This window comes from Atta colombica, unplaced genomic scaffold (genome assembly GCF_001594045.1).
Source record: "Atta colombica isolate Treedump-2 unplaced genomic scaffold, Acol1.0 scaffold228, whole genome shotgun sequence".
NCBI classification, from domain to species: Eukaryota; Metazoa; Arthropoda; class Insecta; order Hymenoptera; family Formicidae; genus Atta; species Atta colombica.
In genome coordinates, this window is record NW_017259325.1 from 1682052 (window position 1) to 1701501 (window position 19450).

The 19450-nt window shown below is 36.0% G+C and overlaps 2 protein-coding genes across 10 annotated transcripts in view; one reads left to right on the forward strand and one right to left on the reverse strand.

The window, feature by feature from the left end:
- The window catches only part of LOC108688325 (serine/threonine-protein kinase WNK1), a 17445-nt gene extending 6232 nt beyond the window's left edge, over positions 1-11213 (reverse strand). Inside the window, exons 1-12 of one of the 5 annotated variants that reach the window (XM_018194532.1) lie at positions 10939-11213; positions 8780-9314; positions 8260-8402; positions 6344-6605; positions 5934-6207; positions 4710-5866; positions 4408-4580; positions 3942-4320; positions 1891-3755; positions 1598-1826; positions 1219-1416; positions 754-825 (exon numbers count right to left, since the gene is read on the reverse strand). In XM_018194532.1, coding sequence (XP_018050021.1) covers positions 754-825; positions 1219-1416; positions 1598-1826; positions 1891-3755; positions 3942-4320; positions 4408-4580; positions 4710-5866; positions 5934-6207; positions 6344-6605; positions 8260-8402; positions 8780-9013 — 4986 coding nt within the window. In that variant the 5' untranslated portion in view covers positions 9014-9314; positions 10939-11213. Of the gene's footprint in view, positions 1-753; positions 829-1218; positions 1417-1597; positions 1827-1890; positions 3756-3941; positions 4321-4407; positions 4581-4709; positions 5867-5933; positions 6208-6343; positions 6606-8249; positions 8403-8779; positions 9315-10242; positions 10431-10938 lie in introns of those variants that run through there. The other 4 variants (XM_018194530.1, XM_018194531.1, XM_018194533.1 and 1 more) reach the window with 4 other exon arrangements.
- A 3245-nt stretch (positions 11214-14458) lies between these two features.
- LOC108688319 (hippocampus abundant transcript 1 protein-like) overlaps positions 14459-19450 on the forward strand; it is a 7131-nt gene continuing 2139 nt past the window's right edge. For 4 of the 5 annotated variants that reach the window (XM_018194515.1, XM_018194518.1, XM_018194517.1 and 1 more), the window contains exons 1-3: positions 17473-18060; positions 18244-18645; positions 18786-19007. In XM_018194515.1, the coding sequence (XP_018050004.1) occupies positions 17926-18060; positions 18244-18645; positions 18786-19007 (759 nt within the window). In that variant the 5' untranslated portion in view covers positions 17473-17925. Of the gene's footprint in view, positions 14701-17472; positions 18061-18243; positions 18646-18785; positions 19008-19450 lie in introns of those variants that run through there. The other variant, XM_018194516.1, reaches the window with a different exon arrangement.

Sequence of the window (19450 nt, forward strand, 5' to 3'; positions counted from 1 at the left end):
TTGCGTATCTATGGATGTGATCCACTTGGCAGCACAAACGCTTCGGAATCATTTGACTGACCAATCAGAAGAAAGAATTTCACTAATTGATCAATCAAAAAATGTTTCAAAGCATTTGTAGCATTAAGTGGACTCTAATCCATGAAAATATAACGAATCATTTCTTATTGCAATATTCATAAAAGCTATATTTATAATTTCTGTAATAAAGATTTTTTTAGAATAATAAATTTTCATAAAATAAAAATATGCAGAATTTAAAAAAAAATACGCAGAAATGTATAAATCAATAAACAGTCAATAAATACAGCACACAAAATATGTAATTTCTTTATTACATATATATACGTTGTAATAATGTGAGATGATCTGCGAAAAGAAAGATGTAAAAACATAACGTAAATATGATAACAAGGAAGTTCTGAGGTTTTCAACAAATGTTCATGGAAACGTTCGGTTTCTCAATCATAGCTTTTTCAAAATCATTCGTTCAGTATTCACTTCTTTATATTACAAAAGAAATCGGAATCTTTCACAAGAAAATAAAAACTTTTAAATCTCAAAACTTTCTTAGGTTTCTGTATACATAATGTAAACTTATAACAAGATAAAATTATAATGGCCTAACAATGTCCGAATCTGAACATAATTGATTAAAAGTGTAACAAAAATGAGATGCGTAAGCGTCCACGAATATATAACTCTGAAATGCAGGAGAAACAGGAGAAGGGACGGTAGGATCGATGAACTCACCGAACGGTGTCTACGGTGTATTTTGTACGACGATCGGTGGCTGCTTTGACGTGTTAGCGAGCCATGTCTCACCTGCTGCGTCCAAAACCATATACACTAATTATATGCATAACCTTGATTTTATATTGAAAATATGTTCCATATAAAGTCCCCTATGTTATTTTATAATAATATTACTATCCTGATTTATAGAGTTTAAATGAAAATACAAAATTGATCCATATAAGGAGAAAATCACATTACTTATGCGAGGCATTGTCTTGGACACATCTGCATATTTAAAGAGCACATAGTAAAAGTTTTCTATGCGTAAAATAGCGTCTAGTGATAAAGAAATTGATGACAGAATTCTGCAAAATATGATGTAAATATCGTTTACACCATATGCTGCATTTTTGATGATAATATTAATGTCTAACTTATTCTTTAATACAATTTATTCTTTAATAGTTATTAAAGTTATACCTTAGCTGTATCGAGACTGTGGTCGCGATCCCTAGGACGTCTGCTCGTAACCGGACTTCCACCGGCAGATTGATCAGGTGGACCATGTGCTACCAAAGGTAAGGTACGTGTGGGATCCAAGCGCAATTGTTTAACAATGTCTTCAATTAATTCTACGAATGTCTCGCATTGAGATTGCGGTAATAGATTTTCAGCAACCTAAACATGTTAAGGAAGGAGAGAAAGAGAGTAAATAATATGAGATAGTAATATATAAAGGGCGCGTTCTATCGCATTTCATCCTTATTGTTTTCAAATATTAAACAAGGATGAAATGATGCTCGCAAGCGTTGCGAACGTTAAGTAGAACGCACCCAAATAGATGCCGAGATGTCCTTACCAAATTGTTGGCAATGTCTGTAGGTACCATATCATCTCGATCAAATTTAAAGGTAACAGTCTTTTGTTTACTTGTATCTAACTGGCACTCGACAGTCATTGATTGTCCTTCGCCGCTACTGACAGATAAGACTGTTAATTTAATGCCCGGCTTCTTACGTTTAGTTCCAGAACGTTTTATTCGACTTCTCTCGGAAGCAGTGACGCTTTCGGAATTTTCTGGCGTAACTCTGGAAAATAAAATATTTAATTTTTATTCGTAATTTTATTCATCTTTATTCTATCTTGCCTTACCCATCGTTTGACGCTACAGTCTGTTGTGCAACGCCCGTTGCGACTGAAGTGGCAACAATTTGATCTTGTTGTAAATTAATTGGTTGATCCGGCGGAAGAGATTGTATCGAGTCCATTGTATCTTGTTTTACCAAGGAAGATCTATCAGTCGTTGAACATTGATCCGCATTCGAAAGGAAATGTTGATGTTGCTGCTGAAGATTAGTAGACGATTGCACTGGGATATTTGTTATATTGGGTGTCATTGAAATAGAATTAGGTATGATGTTCGTGTTTTGTGAATACTGCATTTGCACGAGAATATTTTGTTGAGATTGAGACTGTGGACCGGTATTACTGAGTAAAGTAGGCGCGCTCTGTATATTGGGAATCGTCGAAGTCGGAACGTTTTGCATATGAGTCACAGCCGATGTATTATTGACATTTATGCCCGACGGTACAGATGCCTGAACTTGACCTGCCGTTGGGATGTATTGCGACTGCGAGGCTGCAGATACTGTGCCTGTGGGTAAACTCGTGTGAGAATAAATCTGCGTCGCAGTTTGAGTGGACGATAAGATTTCTACGTGACCGGAAGGATTAGAAGTGGTATATGTATGAAATATTTGTTGTGGCATGGTTTGCTGATACAATGAACCTGCTGATACATATCCCGAGGAACCGGTAGCGCTCTGTTGATAATATTGCTGATTCTGAACAGGCGGCGAACTAACGGTATGCTGATGCAGCTGCTGAACATGCTGGAGTTGCTGTTGAGTCGCATACTGTTGTTGTTGCGCGTGTTGTTGAAGCATGTGCTGCTGTTGAGGCAATATCTGCATCTGTGGCTGCATCTGTTGCTGCATTTGATGAGGAATTTGTTGTGGAACACTCATCTGATTCAATTGTATATATTGCTGTTGTTGCTGTATCTGAACGTGCTGCTGTTGCTGCTGCATCTGTTGTGGCACCTGTGAAAACTGAGACTGAGTCTGAACGTTTTGTGGAGTTGAACATTGTGGAGAATTCGCATTCAAGCTTTGCGGGACGTGCTGAGGATACTGTTGCTGTTGTTGCTGATATTGCTGCTGTATTTGCTGTTGATATTGTATTTGTTGTGCTTGTTGGGGTTGCACAACTGACGTTTGCTGTTGAATCATTGGTTGTTGCTGGACTAATTGAACCTGCTGTGCTTGTAAATTATGCTGTTGAGCCTGTTGAGCGGTTGATTGTAATTGCTGTTGCTGAATGGGCATTTGAGTCTGTTGCAATTGCATTGGAACTGGATTTTGCATCTGAATATTAATATTAGATTGCATTTGTTGCTGCTGTTGCTGTTGCTGCAATTGCATCTGTTGAAGGAGCAGTTGCTGTTGTAACAAATTTTCAGCGTTTGCAGCATTAGCAGTAACATCTGTGGTTGTAGCGGCAGTTTCTCTATCCAAACGTTCCTTCTCTTCTTTAGCCTTACGTTCCTCTCGTTCTCTCAATAAAGTGGTAATTTGTGATTTCAACATCTTAGCCACTGCTTTAGCATCTTCCTCCAATATGAGACTGGATTTTGCCATTTCTAACGCTACTTCTTCTGCATTATCAGTCTGTATGTCAAAATCGAATTGTATCGCCTCATTTTCTTTGTGTTTATTGCTGCGCTTTTTAGGGTCCAGCACACGCAATCTGAATTCAACACGTGATAGCTCGGTATCTGCAACCGCCGAGTCCCGCGATACCATCTCTAATTTCAGTCCAACATCATCAGCGAAGAATTCATGATTAAGTAGATCCTTAACGAGTGGTCGTTCTTCCTTCTTCAGACGTATACACATTTCTATGATATCACGTACTTCCGGATTTTCAACTTTATCATAGCTCTGCGGCTTAACACCCTGTGTAATAAAAAATCAGAGAATGTATCATTTCTCTGGTACGTTAAATTAGTTTATAAGATTACGTTAAATTAGTTTATAAGATTTAGAACATAATTATCTCTCTCTTATATAAATATCACTAACTATCATAAACGACTAGAATTGCACTACACTGATATAAAAATTTAATATTGCAACGCTTACCGATACTACACGTTTATATATTTGTGCTGGTCCTGTACACTCGGAATATGGATATTCGCTTGTAGCCATCTCAAGCATACACATCCCGAAGGCATAAACGTCGACCGACTCATCATAATGCTCCTCGTACATTTCAGGCGCCATAAATTCCGGTGTACCAATTACGCTTTTTGCAAAACTACGATTCTTCAATGTTGCAAGACCCAAATCACCAATTTTTACGCTTCCCGTGGTACCCGTGATAAAAATATTATCACATTTCAAATCTCGATGAATAATAGGCGGTGACCTGGAGTGAAGGAAACTCAGACCTTTCAAGATTTGCCGACACCAAGATTTTACTACTTTGGGATTGATCTTTTTAAACCTCCTCAAATACCTGTTACAATGCAAAAAGTTAAAATATATACAATCAAATATTTAAACATATGTTATGTTATAACCCTATAATCAATGAAGAACTTACGTTTTCAATGTTCCTGATGTCATAAGTTCAGTGACTAGTACAATATATTTTCTACGGGTAAGTGTAACCTCCCAATAATCATAAAATCGTACAATATTCGGATGTTGTAATCCCTTTAACATTTCAGCTTCTTCCCTGAATCTCAACCTCTCTGTTTTATTCAATTTTTTCTCCTATAAAAAATAAGAGCGTTATTTTATTTCCATTACCTACATAAACTTTAATCTTTAATTAACTTATGTTAAAATAGTATATTAAAAAATATTTGTAAAATATATTTTTTAAAAAGATATCTTATTGACCTGCAATTCGCACCAAGCTACAGCTACACCTGTTTGAGTATCTAATCCGCGATAAACAGTCTTGAAACTGCCACGACCAATTTCCTCTTCAAATTTCAGAAATCTTCCATCCGGCGAAATGCCAACGGCTTTCTCCTCGTCGTCGTCATCCTCGATAGTCTGCACCTTAACTTTCATTAATAAATTTTGCACGTCCTCCATCGCCATTGTTTTTTGCGACAATTTCTCATCAGCTTTGAAGTTTTCATCAAGCAATGGACCGATAAAACCTTCTACCGTTTCCTCTTGCGTATCCTTTTCAGGACGCTCCCTCATTTTCGTGTCGTCTCGCAAACTTGTATTCTGTACTTCTTCCATCTCAGTCCTGTCTAACAACGGAACTTTACCTAATTTACTTAACGATTCATGAAGCGCTTGTGCTGCTACTATATCACTGATACTGGTGCCATCATCATCGTATATTGTCACTCTTTCCTCCTCCTCTTCTTTTTCCACATCCGTTTTAGTGTCTGCATCCGTCTCCTCCAGTACCTTTGATGTTACAAATCTCGAATTCTTAATTACTTCCTCGCTTAAACCTGCATTACTTTTGACCCTCATTAAATTCTCCCTTTTATCGCTTCTGACGGTATTCGAAGGATCTGCAGTCTCTTTATCTATACTGTCATCACCACTACCCGTGTATCCTACAGATTTTCTATTTTTTTCTTGTTTACCTTCACTATTATCATCTATAGAATTCATTTCTATGTCTGTCGATATCGTAGTATCATTTAAATCTTTTTCTATGTTAGCTGTTTCGATGTTTTTACTACTATGATGTTCAATCATTTTTTCTGCAGAATTTCTATTTCTATTTTTCAAAACTTTTTGATCGCTACTAATAAATTTGGTGCTGAGGGTAGAGCTCGACGATTTTTGCTTATCATTTGTAATACTTTCCTGATTAACTGTGCATAATTCATGTACCGCAGACAATTTTATTGGCATAATATTTTTTTGTTCGAATTCATTTAAAATCACATGTTGTACAACTGCAGCGTTTCTTGATGAATCAGTACATTCTGTGAGAATACGTTCCACATTTGCTCCCTCATCCTTGCTGAATTTTGCCGACTTTACTTTACTAATTGGTGTAGAAGGTGTAGAACTAGACCCTATATATAATAAAATGTCAGTAACTTTATATATTATATTATTTTATTTTAATCCTGAAAAATTTACCTGGTGTTGCAAACACATTCTCCGTTGCTGCGATTGCTTCTTCAGCATCACTGAAACTACGATCATTTTCATGATCTAAGGATGACGAATTCACACTTTGGGTAGATGATCGATCAGAGATACGCAAGGCAGATAGTACTTTTTTTTTAGAAGATGGCGAGCTGGTCGCAAGACCGTTGCTAGTTATAGATAAAGAATCGGTACTTTGATCATGTCGCTGTGTTCGAATTTGTTTTTTAGAAATACTAACCGAGCGACTTATATTGGATAGTACCTACACAAAATATAAAGTGACATTAAATTACAATATTTGACAACTTGAAACATATGATAGCAATATTTCTTAATCGTATTATATTATAAATGTTCAGATGTTTCAGTGTTAATTTAGTCAATGAAATTTAACTAACCTTCCTATCACCAGTAGTGTTGGCACTAGGGCCTGCCTGCGTGACAATAGATAGCTTTCTTTGGCGTCTATGATTGTGTGCGTGGATCCTTTGAGTCGTTACAACTGCGCAAGGGCCTCCGCTTTCTTGAGAGGCTAAGTGGCCCACTGCCAAACTAATGCCACTTTGGCTGCCAGTGCCTCCACTGGCCACCAGCTTAGGACATAAACTAGACAAGCCACCACCAGTTCCACCTGAAGAACGTTGCCTGTTTGTCTCATACCTAAAATTCCACACAGATAATTATATATTAAGAATAAAAAACTTATTTTATTTCACATAAGATAAAATGTATCTCAATCTAACTTATTCGATATCTTTATTTTAGATCTTGGGAAAAAATGTAGATTTAATTCAAAGTTCAAAATATAATGTTAATAACCAGTAGCATTATTAAATTATTAAAACACTTGTTTTAATATGCGTGCATATGTATATATGTATAAAGAAGTATTCCAATGACAGATATTAAATGACTCATCTATAAGAAACGTCATGTCTTCTCTATCAGAATTTTGGGTGATTTATCCGATCATATTTTATTTACTGTTTGAATATACACATGTACAAAAACTCGTCAAAAGAAAATATAGATAAGACATCTAATATTTATGTATGAAATATCTTTTTTCATTTTTAAAAAGTATAAAAGGAAAATTTTAAAAGTCAAAGCTGTAGAATATAGGGAAATCGTTGGTTATTTCTAAATTTGTTATATATACATGTGCATAATATATATTTTTGTTAGTGATACATTAATATAAACTACTTATTTATATAAAGCATTTTTCATCATATTGCATAACAAGCTTATTGTGTAATTATAATTTAAGTATACTCTCGATGATTGAGAAAGAGAAGATTAATTCATGAATAATAATAGTACTAATATGTTAGTTAAAATGTTAGTTAAAAATAAATTAAATACATTATTTTTAGTTTTATATTTTAGTTTTTTTTTAACATTAATATTTAACTTTGTGTTCACATCAATTCATTCTATTCTTTTATATCTCACATATCAAATACAAAAATTCTTAATTTATGCCAAATTTTTATTATATTTCTAACTCGGTCTCTATTCTATAACTCTTAATAACAATGATATCATTACATTATCGTTGCGCAGGTTTTGTATTTGGAAAAGAGCTGCGCAATGTAAAATGACATTATTATTGTCGTATTGTTATAACAGCTGACAGCTTAAGCAAATGAGAACTCGGATACGAAGTTAGATATGTAAATAATTCATAACTGTTCATTAGTAATATCAAAAATTGAAAAATGTTTAGTAAAATTTAATAACATCCAGAAATAGAAAATCTTATGGAGTGAAATGATATAATTTATGAAATATATTGTTATAAATTAAATCTCTAGTATAAATTAAATTAATGTATTAATGCTTTTAAATTCTTAGAATATATTTTAATTTTCTCAAAAACTAATAAGACATAAATTGATGAAAAATTGATAAGTATAAATTTTTATATTACTTAGAAGATTATCTGATATACAGATATAAAATATTTATTGAAAATTATTTCTGAAACAATTCACAATTTGTATAAATATTAATAATTTTATTTATAATTTTGAGATTATGCAGCATTCATAAATATATGTAGAGCAAATTTATATCCACTCTTCCTTAAATTATCGAGAATCTACTATAATAACAAGATTACATAAATGCGCAATTAATAATAGAATTTTTATAGAAGCAGAATACTTGAAAGATTTAAAAAAATATATATATATCGTAATTAGTTAGAAGAGATTGATAGACTACAATAAAAAATAGTTTAGAAATTAATAATAAGATGTAATAAATGACAATGTAAGAAGCATGATTTTTGATACAGACATCATTATACCTGTCCTGCCTGCTGTGGCCAGATGAGAAGAATCCACGCACTGTATTGCCTATAGTTGCTTTCTTTTTGATCTCCCTATTTTTTTCTTTGTGCCCCCCAGATCCAGTGCTCACCTGATGATCCTGACGAGTACTTTTGTCACCCTACAATATGAAAAATAAAAAAAATATTTAAAAATATGTTCATTTCTAATATTTTAAATATCACATTGAACCCTTTAAATCTAATTTTTAACGACATGGAATTTATTTCAAGCACATAATATATTACAACATAAAGGTATCTTTTCATGCTGATGCTTTTTAAAGTCAAAATAAGTCAACGTGATCAAAATTGATATTCGTCATTTTATTACGTGATTATCTATTTTGACGCTAGAAATGAATTGAGTATCAATATGAAAAGGCATAAATTAATATTTAAACAAAACTTATTAATAAGATGTAAAATTGTAAATATAATTGTAATAAAAATACATGATAAAAATGTACATGTAAAAATGTATATTCTGACAGCTTACCTTTAAACCAAGAAGTTTTATGTTTAAATTGGAGTTTGTACTTGTTGGAACAGGACTAAGGTCGCACCGAAGCCGCCTGTGTGATTTTTCAACTACTGGAGGATCTTCGTCTGCATTCAATTGACTTCCAATCGAGAAAGCATGCGATTGCGTTAATATAATATCGTCTGTATTGTGCTTATAGTTGCTGTTCACTGAACTCACTGTCTTGCTGTCATTGTAGCATCTCGGCATTGCACATAACCAACTTTACTTAAGATTCTATTTCACAAAATTACTTTCTCTTTTTCCTTGCACTTCTATATGCTCAATTTCGCTCTGATGTAAAATTAATAAGATTCATATTTTTATCGCCTTCTGAAGATAATCGAATTAAAATTTTCCCAATCGTGACTATATGTCTCTTAACGAACAGTCTTTGTTATAAGATTCAAAATATCCGTATCTGTAACATTTTGGATTTAGGCTATGTATTCTGCCATACAAATTGCTGAGCTAGCTAGCAAGTTTCTAGTGTCCAAGGAACTGAAAAAATCTGAAATCAGAGAACAATTTCATTAATTATTGCATTATTCCATTATAAAATAATATTTTCACTTTGCTCTGAACATAATATTTGTTAAAAAAATTGTTTAATTGTTTAGAAAGGCCATATTTTATAAAGAATGTAGAGAAATAAAAAAAAGACTAAAAATAATACAACAAATATAAAACATAATTTTAACTTTTTATAAAAATTTTTGAAATGCTTGTATATAAAGCCTATTGTTTAAAAAAATTAAGAAATTAAAAAAAAATATATCATAATATACATATAAATATATTAATATACATACATTAAAAATATATTAATAATAAAGTTAGCTTTGATAATTTTGATTTGTTGTATACCAATAAAGTAATTTACAAATAGTCATAGAAATTAATTTATGTAATAAATAAATTTAATTTGATTAACTTGTCAACAGCTATACAAATAAATAAACATATACAATATTTAATTTCAAGCATCAACAAATACCATTGTTCTAATTGCAGAAATTTCTCTATACTAATTTATTTTACAATTCTTGATGCATACCTATAAAATATATGAAAAAAAAAAATCAAGAAAAATCGATACAAATGCTGTAGAATTTACATAGAAATGTTTTTAATTTCTTCTACCTTATATTAAGATATTTATTAACTGTTAGTTATGAAAATTATATTAGTCGTTTGGCAAAATAAAATCAAGTATGACGGAGATATGTGCGCATGATAAGATGCACAGATCCTAAAGAGAATATTACTCGCAAATCAATTTGCTATTAAACTATATATCAACGAAGTCAATGAAGGAAACAGTTGAGACGTAGGAACATTTGGGTGTTTTGATCATTACGCGCGAGCGTATCGCAAACAAAGAAACACGAGGAGACACGTTTGTACTTGTTAAAATCGCAAAATGTTGTCAAGCTCACCGTGGGATACTCCGCTTGAAAAATATGACAATATATAGGGTGTCTCAACATACACGCGCGCGCACGAACATGCGTTAAGTTTTTCACCGACACAGTGGAACGGATTGCGCGCGCGCGCGCGCGCGCATTGACACGAGTAAGAAAATCGCGTTATACACGGACAGCGATCGAGGCAGATCTCGCGCGCAAGCATTCACTCACTCACTCACTCACTTACTCACTCACTCACGCACGCACGCACGCACGCACGCATGCATGCATGTATGGACAAGTACATACGCACATACGTACACACGGAAGAAGCGATCGCAAATCAAACGACGCATACCCATCCGTTACACACGGATAGATGCGCGCGCGTGCACATGCGAGAAGCACGGCGGCGTTAGACTGGCAGGCAGAAGCACCGCACACGCGACTGTAAGATGCTGCGAGATGTGACATCTATCCCTATCCAAAAATATCGCTCGTCGGGAGACGTTTCACGCGTATCGCAAGCGCGACGTGAGACGTCCCGTCGGGCGGACCGGAACGAGCGACGGGCGACGAGGTGGCGCCGAGGCCGCGGCGCCCCGGCGGCACGTCATGCGGCGCGCCGTTATTTTTGACTGATAAAATATCTCGCCAAAGTATCCGCACGATGTATATGTAATGCGGAGGTGAGAGAGAGAGATGCACGAACTAACCAGTACCTACTTCGGTCTCGGGCTTTCATGCGGGGGAGAATCAGTGTCCGTCCGCTCTCTTGTATTTTCGTTACCTCCGACACGGACCCAGTCATACTAGCCTCGCGGTTGCGTCAACGAAACGGCACTCGTTAAATCCTTTAGCCAGCCGGTACTCACATTTGTCTTGCAGAAAATTCGCCCCGACTACACCCAAATAACTACCATTTTTTTTTTCCACCACTGAACGCTACGCACTCTCACGGTGCTATGCGCAAAGCGGCAATATGCACTAATCGACGTAGCTCGGGCTGTCGGGCGTCTGGCGAAGTCTGGCGAAGTCGGAGACGGCGGAGTAGCCCGAGAACGTGTCGTTAAGTCTCGTGCGCAAGATACTAGGTGGTACCGTTGTAGATGATCTCGTGCCATGAATTATCCAATATATAGACGGAACGTATATGTCACAGTACAGAGGGTCGATTCTGTATCTTCAAACAAGATGAAAATTTCTCACTAGGTGTTGACCAATGAAATAATCAGTATTCTAGATAGTAAATTCGCTCACTTTTATAATTTTTAACCTCATTTCAAAATATAGAATCGATCCCCAGCTCTTGCATAAGCCCGGAGATCTACAATAGATTTTTAAGCCTTAAATTATAAGCAATGGACGAATCACAATCAATTATTTTCCTCACATTTGATTGTAGTTGATTAATTTCTTATGGCTTAAATCTTAAAACATCTATTGTAGATCCGACTCACAGACTTTTTTCAAGGAATGAGGATTCCTTGTTCCTCATTTCACGTTTTATAAACTTTTCTTGACCAAATAAGTCTTATTAGCTTCCTTTTCTCAAGGGAAGTTACGAGTTTCCTTGAGGAGGAAGTGCAGTTTTCATAACCAAGCAAACCTCCAAATTTATTTTATCACACCAATCTTTTTACTTTTGATAGCTTTTAATTTAGATCTGTCGCATCAATATCGCATAATTATTTTCGATAATTTTTTTTCGGAAATAAACTGTGCCAAAAGCATTTTCTCCTTTGTATAATAAACATTATGGCGAATTCGACCGGAAGCACTGATGCATATTAAAGCCGTTGTACACTGATTTAATTTTAATATAAATGCAAATATTTCGAATGAATTATGAAATATATATTTTACCTAATAGTCAAATAAAATGTATTGAGTATTTCATGATTTAATCGATTTTTACGAACATATTACCAAATTTACAATTTACCAAACTTCAAACTATCAAACGACCCACGTATTTCTATTTTACAAATAGTGCATTTGAATTGTTATAATGTTTGAGTCGATGTCATAATATATAATATATGCAAACCTAATATCGTGAATAATAATGATTATAAGGCATTGATTAAATAAAATTGTGATTAAACATTTTGCAACAATAATGGACAAAAATAAAACTAATAGCGAATTAGATTGGACGCATTAAGTGCGCACTGATGCACATTAAAATTGTCATTACATACACAAAATAACGTAAATAGAAGTAGACTGTCTCAAAGTCTGCAAAATACTCATTGACGGCGACAATGACTTCCTCATTTGACGAGAATTTCTTCCCACCGAGCCAAGTTTTTAAGTTTGGGAACAGAAAGAAGTCACACGGGGCCAAATCCGGAGAATAGAGTAGATGAGGAATCAATTCATAGCCCAATTCGTAATTTTGTCATTGCAACGGTCGGCTTGTGGGACGGCGCGTTGATGGAAGAGCACTTTTTTGCGCGCCAATCTCGCTTCAAATGACTATCAAATGTGAACTCCTTTCTGGCTGAAATTTGGCCTGAAGGAGTTCGAAGAGTGGATCTTTCAAGATGTCGCGTCATCAAATGGATTGTAGCGCCATTTCATGGAAATTTACCAAACTTATCAAATGACCCATGCATTAAAACAGATGAATATATGTGTTAATGAGTCAGTTGGACATTATCATAAATATACAGATTATGAATTTAATTTAAGCACAAAAATCTGCATTAGCTCTGTGAGCTCGGTCTTTGAATCGAGCAGCTCGATTGGCTCTAGAAATGTTAATACCAAACGCAGATGAGATGATATGTAGCAGAAAGATGCGAGTTGCCGAACGATTTTCGAGGTAAAAAAACAAACGGAGGCTTCGGATTTGCAATACCGAACGTACCTAATCAGAACAGAATTGTTCTCTTAGATCTGTTTACAAATTTCGCAAGCAGATATAGAGCACTAGAAATGTAAGTATTCGCGTCCATCATTTTTATTCTTTTTCCTACTCCTTGCTCTGTCCCCATTCCATCACTGAGCTGTGACGGTTATGGTCATTACAAATTATGATTTGTATTTGCTGTTTGAAATTTTGTAATTTCCATTTCATTTTTGCTCTCAAAATCAGTTGAATATCTATTGTAATATAAACGCTGGACTTAAAGAGTGTCTGGCGTTCAGATTATTTCTAGATAAGGAGCCAAATATGTCAATTTGAAGAAAAGGATTGAAATTGCTCATCTGCGAGGAAGTGTAGTGATGTTTATTCACAAGTATTTATTTTACAACAATACAGCAAGTTGTCGACGAATATTATCTGCAGGAAATTTAAATAAATGAATACCTTTTTCTGATCTATTGAAACAGTTTACTGCAACAAGGCATTTTATAAATTTTTTTACCTTCGTTAATATATAATATTTCAATTTTTTTATATTCTTCTTTTCGTTTCTTAGTTTTATGGTAAAATTTTGAAATGTGGAAATACATAAATACGAAGCTACAAGGTTTCCAACAGTTTAGAAGCTATAATCTATAACAATCGTAATGACCATAACCTTCTCAACTCTGCGACGGAGTGAGAAAAAGGAGTAAAAATGGCCTATATGCGAATACTACGTTTATAGTGCCTTAGCAGATCTAGGAGAATTCCTGATTCTGCGATTGACGATACGCGAATCTGCTTACGCATGATTTGTTGCATGGGACATCACCCTTAGGACTCCTATGAAGCGTATTTGTTGCGTAACACGTAACCGCGTAACCAATCAATAATCAGTAAAACGCGAAACTATAACAGTTTCTAATTGGTTACGGCGATTACGCGATACGCGATATAAATACATCTCATGGGTTACAATGAGGCTACCGACTCATGAAGCGAACCAATCACAATCACAGAAAAGAAAGCAGAGTAATGATTGGTCACGCTGTTCCGTTCCGCTATAAATTTCCGTTCCATGGGATGGTGGACCCTAAGAACGAACTACGAATATTATCTCATTTTTTCATACCGCCAAGCTTTTCTCGAACACACTGAAAACAAAAATGATGGCGTAAGCCGAATACTCGCACAACAGCGCGCGCTTGGAAATCCACCTGTCTATGCAGAACCGCTGGTTGATGGCGATATCGCTTGATTCGGTTTGATCGTCTCGCAATATCTCAGAATTGTTCGTGCCCGTTGACGATAGCCTGTGTATTGTCTGCGGACATGCGGATACGTTCGTTTGTTCTCGCCGTTTGCTCTACTGTTATGTAGATGCCACCATGAGAACGATCCGTGTTAGCTGAAAGTAATCTCGGCGTTACAACGGTTGAGAAACGGTGCGAGGACGGTATTGCGGGAAAATGACTTCTTTCGTGCCGTCGAGAGTCTAGGAATTCATGAAATTGAAGAAGCGAAAGAGTCTGTGCGCGCAGTGCGTGAATATGCCCGCCAAGGTCTCTAAGAAGGTCGTGGGCATGATCATACGAAGCCGAAAGTCCATTATGAAGGATGGAGTCATCACGGTACCAATGATTTTCGTTAAATCTCACTCATTGACACCACTCACCATCATTATCTCGCAACTCCCCCTCCCTCTCTTTCCTGTGGCGGCGCCCAACTCGACTCCCAAGTCCCGAGCCGCTGCTAAGCTGCTACCTAGCTGATATCCTCTCTCACTCCGACATTCGCAGCATACCTGTCTCATGTCTGTCTATCTGCCTGTCTATCTGTTTGCCTACACTGCTTTTATCTCGAGTCCCATTTTATCTTCATGTAATATCGCATGATTGGTATTAACGAGAACTCTATTCATGACATTATATATGGAACACTTGTATTTTGTCCCTTGTATATTTTGGGGAAACAGCCGAAAATATACCTACGATTCCACATTACAAATAATTTCTGCAATATTTTACAAGTTGCAATAAAATGGTGGTGTTTATATTCATGGGCGCTTAATTCTTGACATACTTTATATTTGCATACATGTAAATTATTTCTTAAACAAACGTGACAAATGCATGCACACATATGTGTGTATTTAATATTTTTCAATATGTTTGAGTATATCAAAAATCGTTATCTTTATTATTCTCATACATTTCATTTTACATTGTATTCTTTTCTTGTGCAAGACTAAATGCGGCATAATTATTAAAAAAGTACTATTGTGTAGCTTATTTACATAACCTATGTGACATGTTATCAGCTGATTAGATTTTATTTTATAAATACATTTGCAAAGGACATCTGATGTATGAAAGAAAAAATTGGACGGACAGAGGAAAGGTAGTCCTATTATATTTCAACTGTTATTTAAAGTTTAATTTATAATTTCTAAGTACATTTATCTTAATAGAAAGAGAGAAATTTTGTTTACAATTTTTATTTTTGCGATCAGTATTGTAAACAATTTATTTACTCCACGTTTTATAGTCAATATTCAACAAGAATTACTTAAATCTCTACTTAATATAAATTAAATTACTTTCTTTCTTTCTCTCTCCATTGCTTAGCCCAATGGAAAAAGGTGAATTGATGAATTTTTTTCCTAGTAGCCGTTGTAACTATTGAATTTTGCCGAAGGCAAATAAAATATTCTATAGTTTGATTAAAAAAAAAGAATTAGGAGATAAAAATGAATATATTTCAATGACACGACGCTGTTTTTATCATATATTGTCAGCGTCACATATGTATTCACACACACACACACACACACACACACACACACACACAACACACACACACACACACACATAAAAATTTTTTACGTGCGTATGTGCGGCGCGTCACTACATGTACTAGATACATATAGCGCATAAACAGGCAAGTGTCGCGCGCATCGATCAATTATTCGACAATGCGTTCCCATATACGCCAACAATTGACCGTAATGGACTGTAATCACGCGATGATGATGTTGCCGCAGCGTATGCGAAATCTTTCTTTCACGATGTCCAGTTAAAAGGCCTGGAGGAATGAGCGAATCGCCAGCTGTTGAGGCCGTCGTTAGGTTAGGATGAGTTCGAAGACTCCAGAGTTAGCTCGAAGAGATTATACGGTTGAATCGTCAAGCGATGACGTTGGGGAGGGGATGAGGGACCAGTTGGAGCAGTTGCGATGCGGAGGTTTGATTCCCCGCGTGAATCGTCCCGCGCGACGTGAATGGACCGCGCGAAGGATTGACGGCGCGTCGAAGGGTCTCGGCTGGAAATATGTGATAGTCCGAGATCTCTCTCGCCGTAGCAGCCGCCGTACGCGAACGACCCGATCCGTGGTTTCCAAGAATAGAGATACGAGACAGAGGGTGACAAGGAGAGGGGGTGAGAGAGACTGAGGAAAAGAGACTAAAGGGAGGAAAGAGAAGACTCCGTCCGCGGCGCAAAGCCGCTCCGGTCGCACGAGAAGACTCTCCCGAACCGGACGTCGATCGTCACGCGATTGCCGACCTGTAGAGAGACCGTGGAGTGTGCCCCGTCATCGACCTCGCATCCCCGCGGATCCCTGTGACGTCACGCGCGTCGCGACCGTGCGCGCGATCGGATCAAGGCCGCGACTCGCGACTCGCGAGTCGATCCCCCGAACTCGGGGACTCGGGGAAACCAGCGTCCCGACATCGATATCGTTCACCTCGTGAACTGCTCTCCGTTTATCATGAAGGTGAATCTCTGTCACAAGAAGAGATAGAAAAGGAAACGACATTTAGCAATGCGTGAAAAGTACCACTCGATTTTTCCAAGCTTTACGTCGGGACTGTAACTCCTTTACTTTTATTCTTTGGATCTCATATATTCTTGCCAAGAAATCTAATGACGCCACTGATCTGGCACTGTACAACTGTCTGGCGAGATAGCATTACAGGACTAATTATATTATATGACTCGATCGGAATTATTTTTAAGAAATATAAAAATAAAATACGCGCATTGAGAGTGAATGAATTTTAAGAGGATGCTGTGGAAGATTGCGCTAACTTGAGTCTTGCACTGCCATAATAAAGTTCAAAACGTTGACAACTGATTGTCAGAAAGATTGATTATGTCACGTTCTCGTAAATATAATTGTAAACGAGGAAGCGCAGAGTGACAGCAGAGTGACTTATTGTATCTCACGATTGAATAATATTTCTTACTTAAACTTCAACAAATCAGAATGTATGTATATAAAGAGGCGTGTAAATAATATTTGCAAAAATAATAATAAATAGATGTAAAAGCCGACAGTTTCATTGAAACGATATATAAATCGTTAATCAAAGTTTTATATTAACAGCATTATCGATAATAGACATGAGAAACAAATATATAGTGAAGACAGATGTACTGCTTCATTGTAACAATCTCATTTGTAATACAAATATAACGTCGGCAAATCAAACGGTCATGACAATATGACTGAAGAGATTACTTACAAAATAATTAGGATAAGATGTAGTGAAATGCATACACAATACACGCATTTCAATCATGATGCAATATCTCATCTATTTTAAATGTTACATTATAAAAGCTATGAAAAAACATGCGGACTTGATGATCCAAGCAAACGAGCTACAAATAATATTGAATCACAAATTAAAATTTAATACAGAACTGTGGAAACAGTCCGCTATTATGACATTAAGAGAAGATTATCTATCTTTTTATCGCATAAAGCGGAATGTAAGCGGAATGACGACAAAAGTATCGATTAAAACGTGAGAATATGAGAGGAAATATACATAGCGACATTTTTTAGGGGTCATGCCCCCTGGGGCAAGCAGTGGAACAGAGGGCTTGGGCCCGACCTGTTCTGAAATACATAACAATCAAGATCATGCCACAGCCAAACTTACATCTCCCCCTACATTCGTTCAACAATGCTACAGACACCTCAAGGTCAGCTGCTAAAATATTACAAGTCTGTCACTTGTGGTATATGCAGAAGACTACATCTAGTTATCGAAATTTATTTTCTATCCTGCGATTTGTACACTTTTACATTAAAAATTATTCTGTAATTTACATGCTCGTATTAAAAATTATCTTGTAATATGTTGTTATATCTTTTTTTTTTTTCAGAGTTCTGGTGTTGGCGAAGCGAGCGTCTATCATGCATTGGTTGTAATATTTTTGGAATTCTTCGCATGGGGACTATTAACCATGCCTATTATTAGGGTACTGAATGAAACATTTCCGGATCATACGTTCCTGATGAATGGCTTGATAATAGGAATCAAAGGAATCTTGTCTTTTCTTTCTGCGCCACTGATTGGTGCTCTCTCTGACGTATGGGGTCGAAAATTTTTTTTACTTATCACAGTGGCCTTCACATGCGCACCAATTCCCCTAATGAGCATTAATACATGGTGGTTTTTTGCCATGATTTCTATCAGTGGCGTATTCGCTTGCACATTCTCAGTGGTGTTTGCATACGTTGCGGATGTAACTGAAGAAAATCAAAGATCACTAGCGTATGGTTTGGTACGTGTATATTATTTTTGTGATTAGAATGACAATATTTGCATTTTGAGGACTAAAGTTTTATTTTATAATAAAAATAATTTGACACAATCAAATGGTTATCTAACTTTTATTAAATAAATTTTATTTTGCTCCCTCAGGTGTCAGCAACTTTTGCTGCAAGTATGGTAATAAGTCCAGCTTTGGGTGCTTATATTATGAAGACTTATGGAGAAAATCTTGCCGTAGCATTAGCAACTGCTATCGCAGTCTTGGATGTGTTTTTCATATTAGTGGCTGTACCTGAAAGTTTGCCTGAAAAAACACGTCCACCAGCACCTATATCATGGGAGCAAGCTGATCCATTTGCTGCTCTTGGAAAGGTAAAGTACATGTACATTTATCTATAAGTGGATCTAGAATGTTTTTCTACGTTGTCCGACCCGACGCTTCCATCCTTCGATCCCCGCAATCCTCCGATGTTGGCATTTTTTCACTCATTGATTTATGGATTGATTTTTGCCACTCCAGTCTAGGTCTTCCTCTCTTCCTTCTCAAGCTTATGTCTTTCATTCATTTTATATGACCATGCCATATCAGTTATTTACTTTCTATATGCTAGGAAATAGTACCTTCTATTCCTATTTAATCTCTTACCTATTTAATCTCATTCCTTGTTTCTTCTTGAAATGCGCATGGATCTTCTCATCGCACCCATTCTGGTCCTCACTTTTTTCTTGTATTTGTCGGTAATTCTCCAAGTTTCTGCATCGTACAGTAATGTACTTTAAACATGTACACACACACATATATATATATATATATA